The sequence below is a fragment of the Stenella coeruleoalba genome (genome assembly GCF_951394435.1).
Source record: "Stenella coeruleoalba genome assembly, chromosome: 5".
NCBI lineage: Eukaryota > Metazoa > Chordata > Mammalia > Artiodactyla > Delphinidae > Stenella > Stenella coeruleoalba.
Window position 1 is genome coordinate 40,523,992 of NC_137150.1, and position 19,367 is coordinate 40,543,358.

Sequence of the window (19,367 nt, forward strand, 5' to 3'; positions counted from 1 at the left end):
AAGCATAGGACAAACAGTCTACAGTATTCAACTACTTCTGGAAAGAGCGATCCCCAAGAATGCTCCCTCCTCTTTCTCACGCCCAACTCAGCGCCTCCATCCACGGCAGTCAGGCTTCTGTTCCCACAACTAGTTTGGAATCCTTTCCCTGATGTCCCCAAAGGCCCACTAAGCCCCAGACCCATGACTGCCACGGGTAGACGAGACCCCTACCTCCCGTCCTGCCCGCACAGCCCTCCCGTCTGTCCTGGTTCTCCGCCTGCCTCTCCGTGTGTCCTCCATTTGCCTTCTGCTCCGCTCCACACTCCACCCACACTCCCCGCTTCCAGCCTTCTTTCCACCTCAAGAGCCCCAAGAGCGCTGGCCACCTACTCCCAAATCTGGATCTGACCTCCACCTCCAGGCGCACCCTGGGCCTCCCCTGGCTGCCCAGATGAGCGCCCAGGCAGAATCTGCTCAGCCAAGTGCACCCCCTCCACTCCCTCCCCTCGACTGCCGTCCTGCTTCGCCCCCCACGCAGGCTCAGGATCCCCTGAGCAAATACACGGAAAGCTATTCATGTTATTCTCAAATCTTCCCTCCCTACACACAACCACTGACAACCAAAGCCAAGGACGGACAATAGTTCCATGGAGAAATGGAAAGATTTGAGAATAAAGATGAGGACGATAATACAGCAGCTAAGAGCAGCTTTTTGGAGTGTTCACTATGTGCCAGGCGCTGTGCATATACTTACTCATTTACGTGTATTCACTCATTTACATGTATTTACTCACTTTGCATATGTATATATATTTACATATATTTACGTAAGAGCTTTACGTATATTTACACATTAACTCTCACTTCCAAATGAGGTAAGCTGAGGTCAGTTAACTGACTTATGCAACACCACGGAGCACCAGGGCATTACCCCTTATCCCCCGCCCAGGAAGCCTGGAGCTAAGATTTCAACTTGAGCAGTCTGGCCTGAACTTGCCCTCTTAACCGTGTTGTTACACTTGCAAACATGCTTCTTGTTACTTCAGCAGTTCAACACCCAGGAGCTAGAGACTGATTGGATGGGGCGGGGTGGGGGGAGTAGGAGGCAGACTCCTGCATGAGAGGATGCCTGAGGGGAGGGCGAGGTGTTGAAACAGGTGCTGGGAAATCAAAGTGATAGGACATGGCCTTGGTCTTCCAGGGCTGAAAGAACAGAGCAGTGGTTCTCAACCTTGGCTGCATGCTGATATCACCTAGGGAGCTTTCTAAACACACCCATGCCTGGGACTCTGGGATGGGGCTCGAACAGCAGTATTTTTTTTAAAGGTCCCCAGATAACTGCAGTGTGCAGCCAGGGTTGAGAACCACTGGCCTAGAATCAACCCATTTTAATCACTTCCTCGTTCCCCAAGCTGTACCCCAGGATGATTACCACTCCTTCCTCCAAGCCCTTACAGATGCCATCCCATTGCCTGGAAATCCCTTCCCCGGACCCCACTTCCAGAGCTCCTAGGTATCCACTAAGAGCCAGCGCAGTGTCACTTCTGCTCACAGTCTCCCTCTGCCCCACCAAGGTAGGTGAGCCCTGCCTCTTTCCTGATCCATCCTGTCACATTTACCCCGTTGCCAAGCAGTGCCTGCTTGCTTAGCTGTTGGTCTGTGAGCTCTGGAGGACTGAGGCTGTGTCTCACCACCTTGATTCCCCAGCACGCATCCCTACACAGATGCGCAATGAATGAATGAATGTGTGAATGAACGAATGCTTTGCCCAGCTTTAAAGAAGCAAGCAGCCCCTACCATGGTCCCTCCTTATTCTGTCGGTTCCCTCTGGCAGTCTGGGACCTCTGCAGGGCTGTAATTCTGCCTGGACCAGTCCCAGGTGAGGCCCACCTTCTGCCCCAGGTCCCTGGGAGAGGGAGTCTGGGGCCAGCCCTTCAGCTCACCTTCCCTCTGGTTCTGGACCTCGGACTCCTGATTCTGTTTCTGCCTCCCTGCCCTGTGAGCCTGCCCAAGCCCCCAGGACCATTTTTCTGCCTCACGGCACAGATTTGAGAACTAAATAAGATGTCTGCGAAGAGGGACCAGCCCAGGGCCTCGCACACAGTAGGCACTTAATAAGTGTTACTAATAGGTCACATTCACTCCTAAACTCCAGTGACAGGCCAGTCCAAGCCTGCTACTGCAAGCACTAAACCCTTCCCATATTTGTGCAGGTGAAAGCTCCCTGTTCAGGGAAGCTGGTGCACAAACAACGCTCAGCTCTGAGCTTCTCTTCCGCCAGCTTCTCATCCTGATGGGTGCCACCTTCGCCACGCCCGGCTGCCCTTCAGAACGCCAGCCTAGATGCGGACAAAATCCATACTCCTTCCTTTGATCCACTGCATTCAACTAAAAAAACCGCTAAGCTTTTAAAAATAAATTTTACTTTAAAAAAAAATAAAAGGAGGGAAAGGTGAGAAAGGGAACAGAGGGAATGTGACAGCAGGCAAGCTGAAAGAGCAGGTCCCAGGCCTTATCTGGTCCAGAGGCCGGTGCATTTTCTCCCCTCTGAGGGTTGGACACTTCGGGGCAGACAGCAGGGGGATGCAGGCCACAGCCCCTTCCACATACTCTCGGCCTAGAGAGAAACAGCGGCTGCCCGCTTGCTCTCCACTCCCGAGGCCAAGTCAGGGGTCACTCCCGTCTCCCCTCTGGGGCTCGCTGCCCTGCCCTGTACCCCGTATCAGCTTTGCTCTCAGTTTACAGAAATCACCTTCTGCTTCTTGACAAGGCCAGCCTCCCTTCATCCAGCTGAGAAGGCTCCACGCCACTCTGGCCTGAGGTGTCTGTCCCTTCACTCACCTGACCATCTGTGTTACCCACTGGCTGGACTATACTCTGCGGGTACACACTTTCAACTCTCATCTTTTGATTCGGACACTATCACCAGCAGCGGACTTTCTCCTCCTTTCTCAGACAGCTGGGGGAGAGCTGTCCTTGCACAATCCCATTTTAATCTCCATTTTGGTTATATCTTACAAATCCATAGTTCTCCTCTTTTATTTAACGTTAAAACCAAAGGGTACTTCACGTAACTTTAGGTACGGTTCCCCTTTTGTCACTAGGAACATGGAAACCTCATAAAAATAGCCGACGTAATCATCAAATCCGTACAACGTTACCTTGAGGAAAAAGAGAAAATATACTTAATTTTCCAGATATAACAATAAAAACTCTACCATCTGGCAACAAGATTGCCAGTTGGCTCTGTTCTCAGAAATGACAAGGGTAAGGAAACAAATCAGAGGGACAACTTTTGCTACTTGTATGTCCTGAAGTATATTCTATTCCACATAAACCTAATCACAGGAATAGATCAAGTGTGCAAAAACCACAGTCCCAGAAAACTGTTCGGGAAGCAGGACCCTGGGCACGGACGTGACTGAGCTTAAGTTTTTCAAGAAAACATGTGGATTTTTTCTGGACAACAAGCTTTGGATATTTTTCTTCTGATATAAGCTTTTTTTTTTCTATAACGACCTTATTGAGATCGAATTTGCATACTATACAATTCACTCAAAGTGTACAATTCAATGGCTTTTCGCATATTCACAGAGTTGTACATCTATCATGACAATCAATTTTACATTTTCATCACCCAAAAAAAACCCCTGTACCTTTTAACTATCCAACCTCCCCATTCCTCCCAGACCTAGACAACCAATACTCTATTTTCTGCCTGAATAGATTTGCCTCTTCTGGACATTTCATATAAATGGAATTACATAATACACAGGCTTTTGTACCTGGCTTTTCTCACTGAGCACGTTTCCAAGGTCCAACCATGTTATAGTATGTATCAGCACTTTATTCTTTTTTATGGCTGAATAATATTCCATTATGTGGTGTTGTGTATTGAATTGTGTTCCCCCCCACCCCAAAAGAAAATTCATGTTTGAAGTCCTTAGACTATGACCTTATTTGGAGATAGTCTTTATAGAGGTATTTACCTCAGGTAAAATGAGATCATTAGGGTAGGCCCTAATCCAGGATGACTGGTGTCCTTACAAAAAAGGGAAATTCAGACACAGAGACGCGTCATAGGAAGAACATCGTATGATCATGATGATGGCTATCTACAAACCAACAAGAGAGATCTGGAACAGATCTTCCCTCCAAGTCCTCAGAAGGAACCAACCCTGCCAACATCTTGATCTCAAGACTTCTAGGGCTTCCCTGGTGGCGCAGTGGTTGAGAGTCCACCTGCCGATGCAGGGGACACGGGCCCGTGAGCCATGGCCGCTGAGCCTGCGCGTCCGGAGCCTGTGCTCCGCAGCGGGAGAGGCCACAACAGTGAGAGGGCCGCGTACCACAAAAAAAAAAAAAAAAAAAAAAAAGACTTCTAGCCCCCAGAACTGTGAGACAATACATTTCTGTTGGTTAAGCCCCCCAGTCTGTGGCATTTCGTTACAGCAGTCCTAACAAAGTAATACAGACGGGTATACCACATTTTGTTTATGCATTTAAAACCTGATGGACGTTTGGGTTGCTTCCAACTTTTGACTATCATGAATGATGCCGTTGTGAACATTCATGCACAAGTTTCTCTTGGGTATACACAGAGGAGAGAAATTGCTGGATCAAATGGTAATTTGTTTAGCTATTTGAGAATGACCTGTTTTCCCAGATGGCTGTGACAATTTACATTCCCATCAGCGGTATATGAGGGTTTTAATTTCTCCACATCCTTGACAACACTTGCTACTATCTTTTTCATTATAGCCATCCTTGTGGGTGTGAAGTGGTATCTTGCTGTGGTTTTCATTTGTATCTTCCTGAAATGATATTGAGCATCTTTTATGTCTTATTGGCCATTTGTACATCTTCTCCGGAGAATAGATTTTTTAATCCAAAGGGCCTATGTAATCTAGCCCCCGCCTGCCTCTGCAGACACACTATGGCCCTGCCACCTTTCCCCTCTCTCTCTGATTCCAGTCATCTGACCTTCTTCAGCCTCTGCAAACAAGCACTGTGCACTTTCCCACATCAGGGCCTTTACACCTGCAAGTCTTTTGAACTAAGACAACTCTTTTCCCCACCTTTGCCCCGTTACCTCAATTCATCCTTCAGAGTTCAAGTCGACCATCACCTCCTCAGGGAAGCCTCCCAGGACTACCCTAGCCAAGTATCCACCACCTGGCTGGGCTCACAGAGGACCCTCTATTAGGTTAGTGGAGCCAATCTAGGAAATGGCCTGACTGCCCCATCAGATAAATTCTCAGTTTCACTAAGTACCTCTTTATCACCAAACTTTAAAGTCACTGATTTCACTAGGCTAGGTAATCACGGAAGTTTAAAATTCATTCAACTCTTTCAAGTAGAAAGATGAAAGTCCCTACCTTTCATTCAGATTGTCTGAAGTAAAACAGAAAAATAAATGGTAATTTATCTTGCTATGAATTGGTTATTTTGTAAAAATTTCATTTGGGCATTTACCAATATTAATCACATCCCTTACCTGATTTAGAGTCCTTTGAAGTATCTAGGTTGGGACTGGGGCAATCTAAATTTTTAGAAAGAAACAAAGTTTAATAGTATAAATACAAGGATAAAATAGAAGATACGTCCATTTTTATAAAAGCTGCTAAACCAAAAATAACAGAAGCACCCAATTCCGTAAACTGAATCACCTCTTCAGAGCCAAAGCAGCCTTGCCTGTCAAATGAATGCCCAGTTACCAATGGTAAACAATGCCATATTCTCAAAGGAAAAAAGATTTAGCTCAAGAAACCATAAGCCTTCTCCAATAGAGGGCAAACAGAAAGCCAACAAACTTTATCATTACATTTGGTTGGATCCCTGGCAATCTCTCAATTTCGTGCCACAGGGCATTGTTTCTTTGTTTGATTAACTCAGCAGCTCCCTAAAAACACCCCTGGCGATTAAGTAACTTGACACCAGAAAGGAAAAAAAAGCACCTGGTTTTAGATTTTGTAACTGAAGGGCAGACAGTGGTGTTACTATACCAAAGAATCAGTGTCCTTCCCCAGTTAACAGTCAATTCAGGCAAACAACTGGCAACAATTTAGTAAAATGACACAAATAGGTTAGAGATGAGGATGTAAAGTTGGCCAGATAAGTTGTGAACAGACTAGGGAGGACCTGGAATGCAGTCAGGAAGAACTGGCCTCGGGGGATGGCTCTCCTACAGGGAATGACATGGAGACGCGGAATAACATGGAGACGCAGAATTACATGACAGCTTCAAGCTGGAATGGGCCATGGTGTTCCCCAAGATGTTGGTGGACACTGGGGGGTACTGACGCTCAGGATGTGTCATTAGACTCCAGAGAGCCTGACACAGAGGCCACTGCAGAGATCCAGATATGAAGCGATGAGAGCCTAAGCCAGTGTGGACGCATGGGAATGGAGGTATTATAGTATAGGAGAAGAAGGGGTAACTGCTGCAGAAGTTACCAACAATGCTAAACAGAGCAAGAGCATTTCTGTGTAGGGAAGGATTGCCCCTCAGCTACCATGTCCCTAGTCTGTATTTACGCCATGCTCAATTAGCCTGCTCATGGAACAGACAACTCTTCCATTTCGTTTGTCTGGAACATTCACCCACGCCAGGCTGGTGAACAACAGGGGCTTAATTACCAGTTGACTAATTCCCCTGGGTGTGGGCAGAGACTACTGTCCCTTCAATTTAATGAGCATTGATTTAGTGTCCACCGTGTGATGGGCACTCTGCAGCATTAGGAGAAAATCCATGTCCCAGCAAACAGCCTGTGCGAGGGCAAGCAGTAGCCACGCACAGACAAATGAAGAAATCAGGACAGCACAAAACGAAGGAAGGCCCGTATTCTGCTGGTCCAAGAGAGAAACTGAGACCACTCACTGCAGGTGCGGAATTCAGCACAAGTCCTTGAATTTGGTAGCGCTGAAACAAGCCTGGAAGGTTGAGTGTGCAGGAAGGCAGAGGCATCTCAAGCAGACAGAAACAGGCAAAAGCAAAGAGAGGGACGGGTGAGGTTGAGGTCAGCACCAGGAAGCAGAAAAGCTGGCCAGATCCAACCCTACACTTGACAGATTCACGACAGCCCCATACACTACACATTGCAGGCAAATGTTGCAGAAACTGTTATTAGATTTTAATCAGAATACTTTTATCAGGCAGGTTATTATTCTGTACTGGAAAAATGAAACACAGGAGGGATATGGAACTTGCAAAAGTAAGACAGTGGTCCAGCGATGAGCTGAGGAGTTTCTAAGCCACTCTGCAGGCAAGTGACACAGGTCAACAACTAAAGTGGCCTCGGAAACACCCTCCAGGACTCGGAGCCATGCAGCACACGATAAAGAGAAGGAGCCAAAGCAAGAAACACATCCCCACACGCTGGTTACAGCCTTTAATAACAAGCAGCACAGGCCCAAGAGAGGACTCGACCCTCAGCAAGCCCCAAACCTAGACCAAGACCTTCCTTTAACAAAGGAGTATTGGGCTTCCCTGGTGGCGCAGTGGTTAAGAATCCGCCTGCCAACGCAGGGGACACGGGTTCGAGCCCGGATCCGGGAAGATCCCACATGCCACGGAGCAACTAAGCCCGTGCGCCACAACTACTGAGCCTGCGCTCTAGAGCCTGCGAGCCACAACTACTGAAGCGCACACGCCTAGAGCCTGAGCTCCGCAGCAAGAGAAGCCACTGCAATGAGAAGCCTGTGCACCGCAACGAAGAGTAGCCCCCACTCGCGCAACTAGACAAAGCCGCACGCAGCAAAAAAGACCCAACGCAGCCAGAAATAAATAATAAATTTTTTTTAATAAATAAATAAGTGTTTATTTGACCCACTTTCAGGGATAGAATTGTGTGTTGTCATTTTCATTGAGTATCTAAAATTGACGACAACACTCAAGTATTAAAGAAAATATCTAGTCATTGTGTATGGAGCATTTATAGAATTCAATTGATAATACTTCTCTAATCTTACTTTATTGAATTTAAAATAAGGTTAAAAAGAACATTAGAGCCAGAGTTTTAAAGGAGAGAGATGTAAGAGCACTTATTTTCTATTCTTAAGTTATAAAAACTACAAAGGCCCAAGTTCTTTACACTTCTTTTTTCTTTTGGAATATCTGTTGAAAAACAATCTTAAAGAAAATTCTGAAAAACTGTCATTATCGCATCATCCTAACCTGTTGATTATTTTAACACATTTCTATAAGTTGGTGAATGCATGAATGTAAACTGCAGCCAACAGATAAAATTAATTAAAAAATCATTTTCTAAAAACGCAAATTTCCACAGTATAGGTTAAGTTTTCGATAACTCAACATTGACATGAGTTCCATACCTTTTTCTTCTGAAGAGGCACTGTGATCATCACTAGAACAAGAAAAGAAAACCAGTTTTATAAACGGATACTAATTTTATACAAAATAATTATGAGTCTTCAAAATGATCATACTATGTTTCTGCAGGAATGTTGCAGATGAAAGAACTCTCTCCCTCCTCAAGGCTCTTCCTGCCCCTCTCACTCCCCACCTACCATTACGGCCTGACTCCAAACCACAGGATATAGACGGGGCTTATGGAGCGTGCCCTTGAAGCCCAGCTTGTCCGCTCACACCCCGGCACCCCGGCACAGGGTCCCTGCACGGCATCCCCGTGCCCGCCACGCCCCTTGCTCTGCCGTTTCCAGCGATCCATCCTCCTTGCCCCGCCCAGCCCGCGCTGGCCCCCAGCCCCTCCTTCTGGTTCCCAGAGCTGCTCCCTGAGTCGCCCTCCCTTGCCCAGGTCTTCTTACCTGCTTCTCTGGCCTCCTCCCTCAGTCACAGCACGCCTGAGAATTAAGGGCTCGGACAGCTCCCATTCAATTAACCGGTCCATCCCCCGCCTGACCTGACGTTCCGTCCTCACCACGGCCTGGACTCCCTCTGCCCTGCTAGTGCCGGTCTCACGCGAGAACTCACGGTCTCCGCTTCCCACTCCCCACCCTCTCCCGGAATCAAAGCCACCTGCCTTCTGCTCTCCCACGTTACCGAAACCACCCGAGCTACAGCCACCGAGGACTCCTGTCCGACAGACCCAGTGGGCCCTCTCCGTCCTTAGTGACTGCTCTCTCTTTAGCTGAAGCACGTGACAGGCTCCCCCCTCCCCCCTCCCGTGCCTCAGTGGCCTCTCCCCTCTCCATGTGCTCCATCTCCTGGCTCCAGGCCCCAGCCTCCTGGGGATTAGATCGCCGTGTCCCAGGATCACATCAGTGCACCCTCCTCACACTGCCTCCTGCTCGCCTTCACGCCAAGGTTTCAGATCCTAAATCTTTGCCCCCTTCCAGGCCCCTTCCCAGAGTCCCAGGTGCCTAGGGCCCAAGGGTCAATTCAGCACTTTCAATGGACTACAGTCAGCACTTAACTAATCACTGTCTTCCCCTCTCCAGGAAAACCCGCTCCTCCTGACCTCACCAGGTCACCTAACTGGAACCTCCGGGTCATCACTAGCTCCTTTTTCTCGGCAAGCAGCACAATCCGTGTCCTCCTAACCTCCTCCGCCTCCTCCAACACATCTCTCAAATCTGTCCCCTCCTCAATGCAAACTGTTTCCGCCTCCATTCAAGCTCTCTCCCCACCCAGCTGGTTGATTATATTCTCTCACAATTACTGGCTCAATCTCTTGGTTCGTCCCTCGTGTGACCGTCAGCATGACCTAATCATGTCTTTGCCTAGACTCTTCTGTGGCTTCTCACCACTTCCTGGCCAAAGCCTGAGCTACTGGCATGGCACACAAGGACCCCCACCCTGCTGCCTCATCTCCCACCCTGCGTGCTCCCTCAGAGGGAAAGCTCTTCAGTGTCCCAAGCATACCCTGCATAACACACACACGCACACACACACGCACACACACACACACACACACACACACACACGCACGCACACCACTCTCTCTGCACCCTCCCCCCAAAAGGGTCACCGCCTGTGGCCTTGCAGGTCAGGTACCCCAACTATGTGTGCTCCATGGACATGTACTACAATGTTGGGGTATCCCCTCGGGTTGTGTGTGCATGTACGTGACAGTCCTGCCCTCCCCCTTGACGCCCAAACTGTTCCTCATCCCTTAAGGACAGCATTTCTCACGGTGTACACTGAGGACATTAGAACTCTAAAGGGTGCCTTCTAAAAACCATTTTTTCGGGGCCCACCGAATCAGAATCTTTGATGAATAAATGAAAAAGCAGGCAGAAAACAACAATGATGCTATCTGCACTTATGGGGATGTAAAATCTTTCTGCATTTTCTCACTGAATCATCCCAATAAGCCTATGAAGGCCATTTTACAAATGCAGGGACTGAGGCTCAGAGAGGTTCATTAACTTCCTTGAGGTCACACAGCTAACAAACAGAAAAGAAGCACTTGACACTAGGTAGGCCATTATGACTTCAAAGCCCCATAGGTGCCTGGTACCATGTCTCCCTCCACTCCCCACCACTTCACCCCAAACCCCAATCCTGGCAGTGAAAGTAGACTGAGGAAGAAAACAGCAAAAGCAGCAGACCAACTGCTTGCCCTTTCCTTTCTCTTCTTCAGTCAAGTTAGTCAGGAGCCTCCAGATTTTGAAAACCTCCTTGAATCAAGATTTTTTCTGGTGAACATTCCCAAGTATTTGGTATTTTCTAAGAAAAACATGTATTTTCATTTTGAGACCTAAGTCCTCTTATTTTTTAATCCTAAACTCCAGCTCAAAAGGTCAGAGAGTGGTGGTAAACCTGAAATTAGGAAATGCTTCAAGACACTAAGAAAGGCTAAAATATGGTTCCCAATGAAATGCATAGAAGAAAAAGCTAACCACTGCATCTTCTTTCTCTAGACTCATACCTCTTATAATGCAGTCATTGTGCCTTTTAATTTAAAAATAATTATGAGAACTTGTATTGAATAAGAACTAGCCGTTCTTATTGTACAAAATATGTCTGCTTAAAACCCACTCTGTGTCCCCAATGACAAATTGCGTTTTTCTCTTAATTGTCCCTTTCATATTCCCCTTTCTACAGCTGTTTATCTTTATTTCCAGATGTGTGTACATGTGTCTAGATACCAGAACTTCCACTAAAAACCAGAAAACCTTTATGGAAAACCTTTATTTCCTCCATGTAGTGAGGCTGCAGGGTAGAGGGCCAGCTCTCTGTACTAAAACACCCGACAGTTATGGGGGAGGAGACTTAGCCCCGAGGTGGAGGAGCCCGCCCGCAGGGCAGCTCCAGGAGTCACAGCCGGGTGGAGGGAGCAACCCCAGGGGACCCACAGGGGCCCAGCCACTTTACAAAGCAGTGGAATTTGCTACCCTAAAATATGTCTCTTTGGTATATTAATTATTTTAAGTTGGTTATTCTCTAGGAAACAGCAGGCAAAGGGAAAAAACATTGAAAACCAAGCAGGAGTTACCCTCTGTAAGAAACATTTACATTTGTAAGGGAAATCGCTGTCTGCCTGGGTGTCCAAATCTGCATCTTATCAGTGGAGAAGGCAGTGAGTTAAATGTGCATCACAAACCTTACCTGTGTTTACGGTGCTCTTCCTGGTGACCTCCCAGAACTCACTCTTCTCACCCTTAACGTCCTCTTTCGTCTTTAGCTGAGGACGGTATTTAAGGTGAGGGCTTTGGCCTTTTTCAAGTTTTCCTCGGTATCTCCCGTGTGTCCCTGTTATTATATTTTTGTGTGACTTTCTCCTGTTAATCTGTGTCATGTCACAGTTTAAATCCTTACACCAGAAGAACCCTTCTCCCTAACACACTACATGGATGCTAGCTAGTTCCCCACATCCTCTTCCTTTCTGCTTTTTCCATGTGGTTTTTTAAAAGGAAAACCACGGCAACCACGGAGATAGAGTACCCATTCCAAATGTTCCCAGTATAATGTAGGGGCTGAAGATCAGCAGGGAAGGGACTTGGACATTTACTTAATATCACTTAAAATTCCTTACATTTTGATCGGGACTCCACCACGATGACTAGGTATAATTTCAATGCCGCCCCATGCCTATCAGCTCCCAGGCCCCGTATCATACAGGCCCCTTTCCCTCAGCGGGAGGAGAAAAACCCTGCATCTCAGCATAGTAAAATCCAGCCTGAGGGAGCCTTTCTCCCACCTCCACTCCCAGCCTGACAGGTGGATAGTAGATGCCAGAAGGATTTCACTCAAATCTGGCTTGATAAGTAATAATTCTCCAGTTAAAGATCTTTAGCAATTCTTAGAGTGAAAATTAAAATGTAATCTAATACCGAATTATTTTCTTTAACTAATATTTTAAAAATATTTCCTGTGTGCCTGAACCCAAGCCCAGGACCCCAAGCCCATCGATGGGCTCGCTGCAACAACCTTTTTAGTGCTTGATACTGAACTAGTGTCATCTCCGTTTCACAGATGAGGAAATAAGGCTCAGAGACCTTAGTTAGTAGGTATAATTAAACCCATAATGAGCCCCAAATCCTCCTCTTAACTTTTCACCAGAATTAAACCAACTAGTGTTTTACTTCTTTTAGCCCCTATCAACCTTCTGGGAAATAGGCCAGAAGAAGTTAAATGGGTTAAGGAAAGTGGAAAAGAGTTGATGTTAGTCACAAACTAGAGTTAATCTGCATAATCATGAAATAGCTATACTTTCCAGAGAATAATCTCAATGAAAGTAATATTCTCTACAATACAGATCTCTTTTCATCAACTGAAATTAACTCACAGGTGCTGTGCTAAGCGAAGGGGATATAAAAGTAACACGTGACACGTGAACCTTGTCCCCAAGGGGCACACTAATGGAAGAGAAGACAGATCAGGAAATAAATAAATGTATATGATGTGGGAAGAGCAAAATAAAAGCAAATATAAGCTATAGTCTTAGCCCAGAGCAGGCTATGATGAACTGGGAAGGACAGAGCTCTTATGCTAAGAACACGGGCGTGTAACTAAGGCCACTTAAACCATGATGTTAAGGCCAGCCTGCATTTTCAAAGAATGCTATGCCTCAGGTAGGATCTTCTCACTGTTAGACTCAGAAAAAAACTGAAGCGGAAAGGTGCCTACAAGATCTTCCAGCTTGATGCATTATTTTACAGAGGGGGAGGTAGACTCCAGGAGAGGTGAAGTTAATGAACACCCAAGATCACACAGCAAATTATAAGCAGAGACAATCTCACAACTTGTCTCATGCCTCTTGGTTTGCCCATCAATTCATCCATTTAACAAACATGGATGGATTATGTGCCAGGCATAAGTGAACAAAGCAACTGGGTCTGTGCCTTCAAGAACACATCAGCCTGATGGGGAAGACTGTCTTCTTGTATCTGAGACAGGAAGTGCTTCAAGAGCACTTGTCTAAGATTGAAAAACTGGAGAGGGCTTCCTGGGGAAGTGACATTTAAACAGCCACAAAGGACAAGCAAGAATGGACAAGAGAATGTTGCACAGCTTCTGTCTGAGCCAGGAAGGAATTAATCAAGGTCCGGGAACAGGAGGAAAGCAAGTGTGTTCAGGGGGAGAGAGGTAGGAGACGAGGAAAGACAGGGAGGTGGAGAAACTCTAACTGTAACCAAACTGATGGCAACCCCAGATGCTGAGTGGCGACCATTCAGTCCACTGAGCAGTCTTCGTATTTCCCCCTTGGGAAGATTTGAAGCTTGAGAGCAAAGGAGGAAGTCAACAATGCAGGGTCTGCTGTCATCAGCATCTTTCATGGAGAATGTCTGATCCTGTGAGACCCCCTGACATTCTACAGGCTCAGACACTGCCTGTGTTGAGTCTAAGAGGCCCAAGCATTTCCCCAAAGAAAATCTCAGTCCCCCAGACCACAAAAGCCAGACCACCCTGAAAAGAAGTTGTAGTACCAGATGACAAAAACCCCTCAAGAGGCTAGGTAACTTTAAAACATACTCCAAGGAAACTGCCTTCACTCAGAATCAAGCTCTGGAAGCCAACGACACAGCCTCTTCCACACTGGCCAGGACAGAGGGGCTTCCTGAGTACCAAGCCCTGTGGGACCAGGCCCTGGGGGAGGGTCAGGGTCGAGCCGCCAGCTGTCAGTGCCCCCAGGGGACACTTCCCAAGCCAGGCTGGTTTCCCATTATCACCCAATTTCTTTTATTCTAAGCATCCCAAAGACCACCAATTGCAATCAGCTCGCCCGCCCATGATGGAAGCCATCCCATAGCTTTTTTCTTGTGTTCAGGGTTCTGAATGAGAGCACAGGCTTCAATGTTTCAGAAAACACTTAGTACCAGCAAAGATAAAAACTCCACAGGCCTGGCTCTCCAGGCTGGCTCCTTCATCTACCCTCTCCCTTCCTTTTTTCAGTTACACCAGCAGGCAAAAATAATAGTGAAATGGGTAGGTCTTTGGGCATCCAAGGGGTAAAGGACAAAACGTGGAAACTACCGCGTTCATCTAGAGGAGAATGGATGAATAAAATATGATATCATCATATAATGGAAAACTGTAAGCCATGAGAATGAAAAACTGCTTACACACAACCGAGAGAATTAATCTCACAAACATAATGTCGCAAAAGAAGCCAGACACAAAAGGGTATATACTGTATGATTCTATTTTTATAAGGTTTACGAACTAGCAAAACCAATCTCTGGTCCCTCTGGGGCGGAGGGACAGGAAAGTAAGAGGAAAACAAGGGGGGCTTTTAGGGTGTTATATTCTATTTCTTGACCTGGGTGGTGGTTACACAGATGTGTTCACTTTGTGGTAATTCATCAAGCTGTGCCCTTAAGATGCTGTGTTTTCTGTATGACTGTATACACATACACACAAAGGAAGGGTTTTCAGCATCTTGGGAAAGGAAAAGTATTATATAGGACTTTAGCTTTACTGGCCACGTTTGTGAATGGAGAATGACCCTAGGTGGAAGGAAGAGGTGACCGCATTGGGGATATAGCTCAAACGGCTGCTGTGGGGTGGCAGGAATTAGGAGGAACAGTTTCGGGGTTTACTCCTTTCTTTCTCCTTGCAACTGCCAATGAAATCTCTGCATAATGTACTCCAAAGGGAAGTGGGGCCAAGAGGGAAAAGGGCTGGAACTAAGCTGGCTTAAGGGAGACGGGAGGCAGCTGGAACACTTCAGGCAGTGAGGGGACAAGGAGGGACGGAGGAAGAGGAAGAAAAAGGAAGAGAAAGAAATCCTAAGTGCCCAGGGTGGGCAAGAAGGACAGCTCACCTGACTGGGGACGGATGGGGTGGGGTGACTCCCATGACTCAGCCCCGTAGAAGGGATCCCTTCTCTACTCCCCTCCCTGAGCCCAGGTCTGATGTACACCTAGATGAATGGTTTTATTGCACTGCTTTGCTGTGCTTTGTTTATAAGCCGTTTATAACCTCTGGGAACTGAAGGAACAAGGAGTGTGTATGAGTGTCTGTTTGTGCGTGCGTGTGTGCAGCCAAGGATTCCACATCCCCAGCATCTAACACACTGTTTGGCATATAGTTCGCACTATTAAAAAAAAAAAAATGTTCATTGGACAAATAAATGACAGAAAGAATGTGGTAATTAGATATAAAACAGAGACTTCCTTCATATTGAAAAATCAGTAATAACAGCTTAAATGGCCAAAAATGTGGGAATGGCTAAGTATCAGAGGCGCATACTGTGCAGCTACTACAAATTACAACTAACTGTAGCAAACATCTGTAGGGTGCTTTACAGTTTACTGAGAATTGCACCTCCCCCTTGTTTGACACACAATTATATGGACTTTGTTACCACACTGAAGTGTTTAAACAACACATTAGCAACAATCTCCCTGAAAAGGCCAGAAAGATCACAGGTGGTGGACTAACAAGTTTTCAGGGAAAGTGGTGGGGAGGGCCCACATTTCAGAGTAATACTAGGAAGGCTGGTAGAGGTTTCCTTAGCTCTGTGTAAGTAACTGTGCTAATTTCACACACTGTATTTCAATTCACTTCCTCTTTTTTTTTTGAGGAACAAAACTTTACTTTTAGCCATCATTTGATTCAAAGTTCTCTTTAACAATCATTTACAAGTCTTGCTGTTAACTGACCACCTCTAAAGAAGTGTTTTTGATATTCCAAGCGGACACAGTTTATGTCCTAGTGTAGTTTTATTCATGCTAATTTCAAGAAATTCAACAGCAAAACCCATCCACAACAGACTTTTCTAAGACTGTCTTCCTGATTGCAACAGTGTTTTAAAGAATAGGTGAGGAAAACACACACACACACACACACACACACACACACACACACACACACACAAAACAAAACCAAAAAATCCCTCCCTCCTTCCTGAGAGAAGCTGGGCCTAATGTTCCAGGACTGATCCACAAAAAACTGAAGTCGTGAACACTTTAAACCTCCACATTCTCTTCTTCCTCTAGCTGATCCTGTAGAAACTCTTTTTGTGTCAGGGACTGTCCCATAAGTAAATTCTCTGCAGAGTCTCAATCTTTGCCGAGCGTTTGTGCACTGTTTTGGGTTGGACTTCCTGCAAGTATTTACTGCAATGAGAGGATTACCTAAAGGATATATTTCACAAACAAGCCATCATGTGTCTTCTGCTGAAACACTACATCCAAACACTACAACTAAAAGCCTGCTTTTGCAGATGACAGTGAGTCCTGGAGAACTCGACCACAACATCCCAAACCAGCTCTTAATAGACATTTCCACGTAAAAAGCGGCGGCTTTTAAAGGGCTGTGGGACGCTGATAACACACAGAGGCATTGGCTGCCTTTACAGTAATAGCAGAAATCCTTCAAGCAATGTTGATCTCGCGCCTACTGTGCTCAAGACATTGTTAGGGCCCCATGGGGGCGTTGAGGGGATGATGGGCACGGGGGTGTCCCACGCACGGGCAAAAAGGGATTAAGGAAATAATCCTGCTCTCAACTCAACTTGAAAGCCGGGTGGCCAAAACACCGATGGTGTTCAGTAAAACCTCCCCAGTCCTCCTCCAGGTGCAGAGGGCGCAGGAACTCCAGAGAGCTGAAGCTCAAGGGCTGGGGACACACGAGGACAGCAGAACCGGGCCTCGGGGGCGGGGAGTCGCCACGGAGGCGGGAAGGGAGCCGGTCCACACACGCTGAGAGCAAAGGGGATGCCGCAGGGAGACTTGCCCTCCTCCTCACTCGCCCGCCGCCAGGTGTACGTGAACAAATCGGGCCCACCTGCCGCTGCCGCCGCCGCCGCCGCCCCCGCCTGGGGACGGGTATCGGGCGTGGGGAAGCCGCGGCGACAGGGGGCAGCAGCGCTGCCCGTAGCCCCGCCTCCGGGCCGGGAGCCCTGGGCCTCCGAGCTGCGCGCCACCGCCTTCCGCGCGAGCACCTGCGCGCGACCCCGCCGCCGCCCGCCCGACCCAGGTGCGACCGCCCGGGCCCCCCGCCGGGGGTAGGGGGTCGGAATCCGGGAAGCATTGCGCGTCGCCTCCCCCATGCTCCGTGCCCGCGCGGGGCAGGCGCCGCCGCCGAAGGGCGCTTTGTTTGTGCGGCCCGAACGGGGATGCCGGGGCGGGAGTGGAGCCCTCGCCCCACCCGGGAAAGGGCAAAAGCAGAGCCTTCGGTGAAGGGTGCTAAAGACCGCAAAGCCCCTTCTCCACGCGGCGATGTTGGGTCCAGCCGCACCCCACCCCCGCTCTCCCTTTCTCCTTCCGAACCACCCCCCCCCAGCCCCGCGGCTGCGCTCACCTGCTCTCCGCGACCCCCGCGCCTCGGCTCATCGTCGCTCGGCGACTGGGGGGCGGGGGGGACGACACGCGCGCCCGGGGCTCGACGCTCGAGTGACGCCGGGGCGCCTGCAGGAGGGGTTCGCGTGCCGACCGCTGCCCTGCGCACCCGGAGGCGGCCGACGCTGCCGGGGGAGTGAAGAGGGCGAGCGAGAGCCACAGGGGGAGGGGACTGGGCGGGAGGGGGCGTCGGGCGCGCTGCTGCAGCCGCAGCCGGAGGCCGCCCGGGCTCCCTAACGGAAACGCACGCTCGCCGGCGGCCCTGCGCGTGCACGCCGGCGTGCACACTCTCACACGTGTGCACACTCTCACACGTGCGCACACCGGCCGCTCGGTAGCTGCTTACCGCCATGCCCGAACTAGGTTTGGTGACACTAAGCCGAGGCTTCTGTGAAAGAGAAGGGGCAGCGCCATTCTGGAGGGGACGGAGAGCTCATGTCATTCTGATTGGGATTGGATACTCCTGTGTCTGAGGGGTTTTCACGAGACAGCCCGCCTCCTACAAGGAATTCCCAGATTCTCTTCTTAGGATCTGTAAGCCCCCTGAAATTCTCTTTCAGATTTTGTACCTAAATACAAGTGTCTGGGATGAGGGACCACAGCTTCCTAAGATAAAACAGCTGTGTGACCCCAACCCCACCCCAGACTGTAAGGATGGATGGACTAAACCAATGGCTCCCAAACTTTGCTGCACATTGAATCACCCAGGGAGTTTTTCAAATCGCGACGCTCTGAGTAGTATCCCAGATCAATTACGTTAGTGCAGTGGGATCCAGTCATCCGTATTTTTCAAAGATCTAGGTGATTGCAATATTCAGGAAAGTGTGGGAACCACTGCTTAGACTGTCGGTGATCCTCACTGTACACTGCTTTCTTTTACCCCGTTTTTCAGCGTGATTGTTTGCTTGTCTGTCTTTTCCATGAGGTGGTGGGTGTCACACAGCATCTAGCCCAGGTCTGACTCCCTGTAAGTGCTCAGAATGCCTTTACTGCAGGAAGGAAGCAAGGCAGAGTCAGGGATAGGCCCTCTACCTTGTAGACCCCTCTTTGCTCTTTCTGAAATTCTCCACAGGCTGACATACCCTTGACCTCATGGAAATAGCTTCATTGTAAGGCCTGAAGCTGGGGAAGAAAATGGGTCATTGCAGCTTGAAGGGATATCTGTCTTTTAGATTCTTCCAAATGTCTCCACCCCAGAACACCCCTTACCTGCCTCACTGTGACTCAAAGGTCCAGCGCTGGCAGTGTGGGTGTGTGCAATAAAGTCAACCCCGATGGATGGAACACCTGTGAGTCCAGCACTATGATAAGATATTTTATACTCTGGGAAAAAGCTGGCCTGGTGCTATCACTGGGCCTTGGTGTTCTTCTCTTAAACATAAACATGGACAATTTCTCAGAACATCAACCTGAGACAAGGCCCCTCTGTGACCACGACGGATGAAGACAAGAACAAGACTCCTTAATCATGTCTAAACACAGACAAAATATGAACATTGTCCAAGCCACAGTGGACGCACAGCTATCCTGGCCAGTTAGAGTGACTGCTGCTTCTTTGCCAGTTAACAACCTTAGCCTCTCTCTGGTCTGCCCTTCTATGGATAAGATTTATAAGGATACACACTCACAGAATGACCCCTGCTTTCCTAAGCCCACCCCCAATTAGCTAACCA

General features: G+C 48.1%; 1 protein-coding gene across 1 annotated transcript in view; it reads right to left on the reverse strand.

Annotated features, from left to right (window-relative positions):
* The window catches only part of LOC307186333 (uncharacterized protein), a gene marked incomplete at its 5' end in the record, with an annotated part of 54,124 nt that overhangs the window by 19,156 nt on the left and 15,601 nt on the right, over positions 1-19,367 (reverse strand). Inside the window, 3 exons of the mRNA XM_079921399.1 lie at positions 5,480-5,524; positions 8,317-8,348; positions 17,657-18,032. Of these exons, the coding sequence (XP_079777525.1) occupies positions 5,480-5,524; positions 8,317-8,348; positions 17,657-18,032 (453 nt within the window). The remainder of the gene's footprint in view (positions 1-5,479; positions 5,525-8,316; positions 8,349-17,656; positions 18,033-19,367) is intronic.